Source organism: Chinchilla lanigera, unplaced genomic scaffold, assembly GCF_000276665.1.
Source record: "Chinchilla lanigera isolate Chin_1 unplaced genomic scaffold, ChiLan1.0 scaffold00068, whole genome shotgun sequence".
Lineage (NCBI taxonomy): Eukaryota > Metazoa > Chordata > Mammalia > Rodentia > Chinchillidae > Chinchilla > Chinchilla lanigera.
In genome coordinates, this window is record NW_004955469.1 from 8,551,112 (window position 1) to 8,560,622 (window position 9,511).

At 43.7% G+C, this 9,511-nt stretch overlaps 1 protein-coding gene across 7 annotated transcripts in view; it reads right to left on the bottom strand.

Moving 5' to 3' along the window:
* Window positions 1-9,511, bottom strand: part of Otof (otoferlin) — an 89,117-nt gene that overhangs the window by 71,013 nt on the left and 8,593 nt on the right. For all 7 annotated transcript variants that reach the window (XM_005400431.2, XM_013522673.1, XM_005400433.2 and 4 more), the window contains exon 2: window positions 1,765-1,823. In XM_005400431.2, coding sequence (XP_005400488.1) covers window positions 1,765-1,823 — 59 coding nt within the window. The remainder of the gene's footprint in view (window positions 1-1,764; window positions 1,824-9,511) is intronic.

Below are 9,511 nucleotides of genomic sequence, written 5' to 3' on the forward strand. Positions count from 1 at the left end.
AAAGAAAGAAGAGTAAGAAAAAAGAACATGCCTTACTAACTCCTGAGACATACCAACAGCCACATTATGGAGACAACGTGGAAGTTCCCAGGAGGAGGGGTAGAGCAGATGGCTCAGACACAGACCTCGATAGACATAAGTGGAGAGAAGATGATTGCTTAATAAGTTGATGTTAGAAAAAGTAGCGCTTGCTATGGAGGAAAAATAAAATGAGACTTCTGTCTAATACCGTATACAATGTAAAAAAAGATTTTCAAGTGTAATAGAATATATTTGGGGTTTTGATCAGTACATGTTTAAAGTACATAGTGATCACAGTCATTGTGGGGAATTGGTACATGCGCATAGCACATTCCAATTGGTAACCTAGTGGGAGGCTTGTATTAACAAAATTCGAAAGTATCTACGAATTAAGGGCTTTTGATTTATAAAGGAGCACCACAGGCCCAGTTTCTAGACAGGTGACAGACCAAGGGAAGGTATTTTCAATGTCTAAAATATTGTTCATTATCTAGAATATACAAAGATGACTTGCAAACCAATAAGAAAAATGTAGTCTTTCCAATTGGAAACAAGGACAGACAATTTACAAAAGAGGACTCTAAAGATTATCAAGAGGTGCTCAAATCCATTAGTAATCAGAAAAATGTAAATTAAAACAACAACGAGACATCACTGTCACATTGGGGGAAATGGTAAGCATGGGTGAGGGTGCGGCCACAGGGATCTTCACACTCTGCAGGTGGAGGTGGAGGTGGAGGTGGAGGTGGAGGTGGGTGGTGCTGGGTAAAGTTAGGTGTATGTAGTTGATTGTATGCAGGCAGTGATCCCAGGGCCTGGTGTACAGCCCAGAGAAATGTTACATAGGTGTGAAGGGCAAACGCACAAGAATGTTCACTGTGTTTCTGGAGAGGTGAATTGGAGACAAGTTGGGCTCCCTCCCTGGTACAGTGAGCAGGTGAAATATATAGGGTGACCAACTCGTCCTGGTTTGTCCGGACTGTCTCAGTTTTAGTCCTGAAAGTCTGTATCCTGGGAACTCTCAAAGTCCCAGGCAAACGAGCATGGTTGGTCGCCCTACTATGCGTTGGAGGTGTCCCATGGAATATTGGGCAACACTGGCAGAACTTGGTACGCAGTGAAAAAGGATGAAAGAAAATTAACTACTGCCTATATCATCATGTTAGTAGACATATGCCTACAAGACAGCAGCACAAATCTTGCAAGAATTCAAAGGAAACCAAAAGACATGCGTGCATGATATACATTAGAATGCTATGCAGTATATGGAGGGAAGAGTGGGGCCAAAAGAGAACATACACAGACCTAATAAGAGTGGGCCGCACACAACGTACCATCAACGGAGGCAAATGATTTGTGTTCACCCATGGCTGACCACTCACGTTCATGCCTACTGCCCTGGGGGTCTTTTCTCCAGAGGGACCAAACAGACCCAGACTTGGCAGCAGGCTGGAGTTGGGCCTGGCCTGTTGCTCTGTGAGTCATTTTTGTTGCCTGCGCCTCTCTGGGGCAGAGGCTCCCCAGAGGTCCCCGGGTGGCAGCCCCTCCACATCCCCCTAAGGAGCAAGGGAGGGAGCAAAGGAGAGATACCAGGATGTCCAGGAAGCAAAGGAGAGATACCAGGATGTCCAAGCAAACCTACCACTCAGGACTCAGGGCCAGTGCACCCCTAGAGAGCAGGGAGGGTGCTTGTTCCCCAGGCTCAGTGCTGCAGGGGAGGCCTGAAAGCCTCGGGCATCCTACCTCGTCAAAGTCGGCCACATCCTCACAGTTCTCCAGGACCCGGGAGTAGAAGGACTGCCCTGTGTGGGTGATAGAGGAGACCTAGAATCAGACCTCAACCGGGGAGTTGTTTAAGGAAACATTTACCATGAACCATGGACCCCATGGCTATACCACTCTCTCCAGGATGAGATGCATCCCCACATACCCTCTCTCTTCTGATTCTCTCAGTATCCCTTGTGGGAGGCAGGTCAAAGGCCATTGCCTCCATTTCATGAATGGATACTAAGACCCAGGAAAGCTCAGACTGGACAGAGCTGACGTGTCTGGGAGAGACCCCAGGGCCTGCTGTTCCTCACCTTGCCACTCCCCCAGAGCCTCTCCTGGTCTTCTGCAGCCCCCAGCTCTGCCGGCTGTCCTGGGCCCTGCAGCCCTGGCAGAAACCTGGCCAGAAGATGGCATGCTCCCTGCCTTCTGATGGCAGCTCACAGAACCTGGCCCCTTCTGTTGCCAGGCCCACAGCCACCCGGGAGCTCCTTCCCAAACAAAGCCCAGACAACCAGTCCAATCCGAGACAGCTCCCTGGCCCTGCTGCCTGCCCTGCCTCCATCCCCACCTCCCCTCCCATTTCTGTGCACCACTACAGAGAAGGCTCTCAGGTGGCTTCTCCCGCGCTCCCTAGCTGGCCCCCTGTTCCCCAACGACACAAGTAATACAGAGCATGGGATGGATGCGTGTGTCCCAGACCCCCTGCCCATCCCCATGTCCATATACCTACCACCTGATGGGCAGGTTGGCGGGTAGAAGTAAAGCCACACTCTTTCCTGGCCAAACAGGTCAGAACTGGCCCACGGTGCTGAAGGAAACTGACCAGGAGAGTGGGTGCACCTGGCCTCATCCTGAGGCCTTGGTATGGAGGGATGGACAAAATGCACAGGATCTTACTCTCAGGGGCCAAGAAGGGGAAGTCGAGGAATCAGAGCAGGGCCTAGTTCAATATTATACAGTATATATATATAAGGATAACAAGTTTGCGTGAAATACAGAAACGGTACAGGCAAAGGAGGAAAATACTGTTTTGGGAGTCGGGTAGAATCACATGAGAAGGAGTTGTAATAACTCTAAGGAGAAAACCAGGGATAGAATAGGTTAAAAATTCTTTGAAATTTATTTACTATCCTCTGTCAGGTCCTCATAAGGTAAGGCAGATGTATGACAGAATCATTTTTTAGGAGCCTAAAGCCCAGTCACATGTATAAGCAAGGATCGCCTACCATTGGAGGTGATCATCCTTGGGGAGGGGACAGAAGCCTGTGCAGCAACATACTTCAATTTTTTACTTATATCACATGTGAATTTTTTTAATGATCATGCTTTGCTTTTGTAATCAGAAGAAAAACACTTTTAAATTCCCAGCAACCTAAACCAATGGCCCATTTCACTGAAGCACTGACCATCTCCAGGCTGAACCTGGTCCCACCCAGGGTCAGGGTCAGTTATCACTGACCGGGCAGGGCCTGGGGCCAGAGAGGACTTGCATGGGCGCAGCACGCAGTGTCCGCCTCCCAACAAAAGCCCTGGGACACTGGCTTGACCGGGACTAGGCAGAGCAGGGGTTGGAGATGAGCCCTTCGGACTTTCCTTGCGATGGGGTCAGCAAAGCTTAGTCCTCTGGGAAGGACCCTGCTCCTCTGAACTTTGCAGTCCCATCTGACAATGAGCTCTCCAGGGCCCCAGGGGCTTTTATGACCTAGAACTGGTCTAACGTCAATACAGAACTGGCTCCTGACCAGGAAGGTAGGGGTTTGATGTTTAAGTCCTACATGTTTAAATACTAGCAGTGTGTCTACCCAAATAGAGGAAGGAGTGTGTGTGTGTGTGTGTGTGTGTGTGTCCACGTGCGCACGCATGCTCATGCACGTGCACATGCACATGCCTGCTTAGGGGCGCATACGTGGGGAAGAATCAAATCTGAGATAATTGAGGAAGAAGCTATAAAGCAGAAGCCATATACATAAGATACGAACCAACCAAGGTGAGAAAGAAAGAATCTTTAGCACTAGCAGGGGAGAAAGCAAAACAAAAGAGAAAAGAAAAATCTCAACAATGTAGCCCAAGGCAGCTAGTGGGGGAGAAAGAACCATGAGAGATGACGCCTGAGCTTTGAGCCTCTGTTAATTTTTCCCATAGGTGGCACATGCAGCACAAACTGAGAATCAGGTAAATGTGGTAGTGCATGGTCTTCCCAAATGACCAGTCATGCTGAATAATCAAAGGATTTTTCATGCACAGAGTATTAATGAGGCTCGGATATGGCTGTGCTCCAGGATCTCCAGGAGTGAAACACTGGGCCCTCTAAGATCGTGGCAGGTTCAAGTATGCAGGAAGTACACAGGGCATATGTCTTATAGCCTTGTTAGAGACGAAATAAAATTCTGTGGAATTAGCCATACGACATCTGTTCCAAGTTACCAGGAGGGATTACTAACCTGCCTTGTTTCAAGTTCATTTCCACTTAACATCTACCCCACTCAACACTAGCACAGCACTCTGCTGAGCTTCGGGGGCCTCCGGTGATGCTGTGCAGAATTTGCACGTCAGGGCTCTGTTTGGAACTATGCTAAAACCTCACTGATTTAGGCCCTGGGGATGCAGACGTGGTGAATGCTCTCAAAAAGGACGAGTTTAAATTTGCCCGTTGATGTGCATGTCCCTGTGCATGTGTGCATGTGTGTGTGTGTGAGTGTGTGTGTGCACTTGTGCTGAAACAAATCAATCATACAGAAGCAGTGGAAAGGGCAACTTATTAAGAAAACAATCAATCCTTAAGCACTTTTGAAGAATCACCTTTTAGGAGCAAATGGACAAGCAGCGGCAGGAACGTTCAAGTGGCCCTTTCATCTCACCTGGAACTGAACCAAGGGAACTCCAACATCCACTCCAAGTTACCAGTAAGGATTACTGACTCCTTCTCATTTCAAGTTCATTTCCACTTAACATCTACCCTACTCAATGTCAGTCCTATTGACTTTTCAGTTTCATTTTAAATGGCTTTCAGACAAAACCATTAAAAATTCCAGTATCTAATCACCTTTCATGCTACAGGGAAGGCAGAGAGTAAAGCTTGAAAGAAAATAGCCTCTTCCATGCACGGAGAGCCTTTTGTGGATCAGGAGAAGAGGTTAGATGGAAAATTGAACAGCATCCTTCCCTTTGAGGTGGCTACTCTGGATAGCTGAGCTTTTTCATTTGAAATAATCTCCTCCCTTCGCCAAAAAATGGGTGTGCATTATAGATCTGTGGTCCGAGAGTAATAAATGCCGTGACATCAGATATACCTGTCCCCAGTTGGAGGGGTGTAGAAACCCAAAGTTTAACAAGGAACTTTTATGTCGCTTGCCATTTAAAACTGTCCACATTGCAGCTAGTACCTGAGAAGCAGGTGAGCTCAGAACTTGTTTCTTATACAAAATGGCAAGCTAACTCTTCATGTGACGTGACTTCAGCGTGCAAAAGACTCTACCTGCGCAAAACAGCTCCCTCTTCCAGTTTACCCTGCTAGAGCCAGACCTTTGGGCAGACAGAGAGGGCCCAGCTGGGTCTCTGTCAGCCCTGATGATTGGCCTTTGGGGAAGGGAGCTGCACAAAGATCACTGGAGTCAGGGTATTGCCTTTAAGAGCTTATTACAGCCCTGAAGGGGGCGTGTTTAGACTTGGACAAGGTGCTTAAGTGAGGCAGGACCTGGCTGTCAGCATGTAAACAGAATAAAGTGAGAACAGCCAGGGCAGGTATAGGGGTGATGTAGGTGTGGACACTGGAAGAGCAGGTGGGCTCTGGACATCGGAGGGGCTGGGGAACAGGGGGATAGGAGAGAACTCCAGGCAGACAGGAGTCCGTACAAATGTTCAAAAACACAGGGCACAGCATAGAGCCCTGGTGCAAGGGGTCCCCGAATACTGCACCCTGATGGAGAAAGGAGAAATGAAAGAAGTCTGTTCCAGACAGTGGCCACTGAAGGGAGACCTGAGCTGGCCTGGGGTAGTGGAGGTGGGCCATTCACAGGGGCAGGGGAAGGTCTGAGGACAAAATCCAGCAACCTCAAGGTTTTGCCAGGACCCTGTGTGTGCTGTCATTGTTGTTTCCTTGTCCTGTTTAAAATCTTCAAACCCTCCTTGTGTGCATGACCCAGGAGGGCCTGTAAAGCAAGCACTCTTCAAGGCCACTGTGACTTCCTGTGGTGCTGTATGGGTCCTGGATCCTGGTGACGCTGTCCTCCTCCACTGAGGCTCCCTGGGTGGGGTTGGAGTGTGCTGGGTTTTCATTCTTCTTTCTTCAGATCAGCCTACTCCTGTTGAGGGCCAGGTACCCCCACAGAGAAGCATGGAGCAGAGTGTAGCCGTCCCTGCGGGCAGGAAAAGAGCCAGGCCAGCCAGGAGCTGCTACCCTAGAGCTGACTTCCCAGCTCCTAGGGGTCTCGGACTCATCATCTGTCACCTGGGAATAATCATCCTCAGCCAGCACATGTCTTGGGACCCTTGTGACAATCATCAAGAGGCTATTTTTACATCACGTCCCTTAGGACCACAGGGGCACAGTATATATGTTATGGCTTCCAGGCTGACATGCCTGAGCTCACATCCTACTGGCGGGCTGTGCATCTTTGAAGATATTTAACCTCTCTTTGCCCTAGTCCTCCATCCACAAGAGGGCAGAAATGATAGGGCTTAGAACAGCATCTATGCAGAGGAAACAGCTATTATCATTCTACAAGAGTCCCACCTTTTGTTCAGGTTTCAGCTCTTATATTATGTGCTAAATATAAAAATGGTCTTCTGTATTATGAATCACATTGATAGCATATTTTTAATAGCATATATTCAGAAACAAATTTTTCTTCATATTCTGCAATATTTTTCGAGTTTTAGGCATTTTAGGTGTGATTATCTTTTTTCAACAAGGTAAAATTCACATTCACAGATCTTCAGGGTATATTTTAATGAGTTTCAATAAATGCATATACTCAGGTAATCACCACACAGTCATGATATAGCACATTTCCTTTTCCTCAGGACAAGCCCTTGGGCTCCCTTCCAGTTCGAGTCTATCTGCCATCAGCAGCAGGCAACCTCTGTTCTGATGTCTATCACTAAAGGTGAGTTTTGCTTGTTTTAAACATCAAAAAAATCATATCTTATAGAATGTATTTTTTGCGTCTGGATTTTTTTGGTCAAAATAATATTTTTGTGATTTATCCATACTGCACACATCAGTACAACAGTCTCAATATCTGACAGGAGTCCTGGAACCAATTTCCCATGAATACCCAAGTCCATGGATGTCCTACATATGAAATTTTGTAGGTTTTGCATTTAACCTGTGTACACATCCCTGAATACCTTAAATCATCACTAGATTAATTTATAATACTCAGTACAATGCATACACTATGCAGATAGTTGTTACACTGTATTGTTTGGGTTATAACGATAAGAAAAAAGTCTCTACATATTCAGTACAGTGCTAATATAATTTTTCCCCAAGTATTTTCAATCCTCCATCAGAGAAACCTGTATTGTGGACTCAAAACCATGGATATGAGATCCAACTGTAATTCATTCATTCTTATTGTTGAGTAACATTCCATTGTATAGATAGCTATGCCACAACTTGTTGATACATTCTGTTGATAGACTGTGGGTTGCTTCTAATGTTGTTCTGAGAAAAATGCGATGAATATTCTCGTAAAACTGTTTGTGAACATGTAATTTTCATTTCTCTTAGAAAATACCTAATCTGAGCAACTGCTTTGAAGATAACAATAAGTAATACAACAATCACTATTGATTTCCTATCATCTTGTTTTGAAATTCTGTACCATTTTTGATTTTTGTATTGTTTTGTTTTTGTCTTTGTTTTTGTTATTTTGTTTTTGTTTTTTGATCTTTAAAATAATAAAAAAAGAAAATACCTAAAAGCAGAATTGCTGGGCCATAGGGTAGGTATCTATTTAACTTAATAAAAACTTGTTAAACAGTAGTACAGTGTGATTGTATCATTTCACAGTTCTATCAGCAATGTAAAATATAAAGTAATAGTTACTCCACATTCTCATCAACATTTGATTATTTAACAATAAAGTTTAATGATTTCTATATTTTTAGCTATTTTAGTGCATGTGAGATACTATGTCATTGTATTTGTGATTTTTATATCTTTTTTTTTTTTTTTTTTCAGACAGGGTGTTGCTATGCAGTTCAGGCTGGCCTTGAACTCACTGTGTAGCCCAGGCTGGTCTCCTGCCTCAGCCTCCCAAGTGTTGGGATTATAGGTATGTGCCACCGCATCCAGCCTGATTTTCATATCTTTAATGATTCATATTAACCACATTTTCATGTGTTAATTTGTCATTTGTATGTCTTATTTCATGAATGTCTGCTTAAGTCCTTTTCCTACTTAAAAAGCTTGATCATTTTTCTTTTTATGATTGATTTCTAAGGGTTCTTTATGTATTCTGGCTACACATCCCTTTTTGCCGGTGTGTGGCTTGACTTTTTATATTTTAAAATATTTTTTGATGAATAAGAGTTTTTAATGACTAAGAAATCTAGTTTATCAATTTCTGATGGCATTTATTTCTTATGTTTAAGGTTTTAAAAATGCATTCTTTAAAAGATCTTTGCCTAATACAAGAACAATACAAGAATATTCTGTGCTTTTTCCCTAGAAGCTTAGTTGTTTATTTTTAGCTCTATAATCTATCTTGGATTATTCGTTGTGTGTGGTACGAACTCCAGGAGTTTAAAGTTCATTTTTTGCCATATCTAGTTGTTCTAGATATCCAGCATCTTGGTTGAACCCAGTTGATTATATCTGTGTGAGATCTGTTATGGACACTGGATTTCCTGTTCTGTTGGTCTACACATCTGTTCTTAGGCCAATACCACCCTGACTTGATGCCTATAACTTTATAATAAGCCTTATAATTATATAGTATGAGTCTTCCCATTTTCAGGGTTGGTTGGCTATCGTAGATGCTTTGCACGTTAATATAAACTTTAAGTAGTTTTCAGTTTATACAAAAAAGCCTGTTATGCTTTTTATTGGGATTTTGTTAAGGGTCTATAGTAATTTATGGAGAATTGGCAATTTATACCTCTGAATCTGAATCTATTTAGGTTTAGTTTTTCTTCTCTCAACATTTTGTTTGTTTTTAGTATGGAGGTCTTTTATGTCTGGCAAAATGTATTTCTAAATACAAATTTTATACTATTGTAAATGTAAGGTTTTTAATTTCTGCATTCTATCTGGCTTGTTTCCATAGAAATGTGTTTGTAGTGTGGAACTGGGGATTGAACCCAGGGCCTTTCCACTGAACTATATCCCCAGTCCCTTTGCATTTTTCATTTTGAGACAGAGTCTCACTAAGTCAGTGAGTTGTCCAGGTGGGGTACAAGCTTGGGATCTTCCTGCCTCAGTCTCCCAGAATGCTAGATTACAGACATGCACCACTCCATTTGGCCAGATGCTTATTTTTTGTACATTAACCATGTATCTTATAAACTTGCTAACTTCATTCATTAATTATAATAGTTTATTTGTATAGATTTCTTAGGGTTTTCTAAATAATCAATTAGGTTTTCTGCCAGAAAAGAAGTTTTACTTCTTTCTTCCCAATCTGTATGAATTTTGTTTTTTTTTTCTCTTGCCCTATTGCACGGGCTGGAGCCCAGCACACTGAGGAATAAAAGCGCTGAAAGTGAAAGAGGA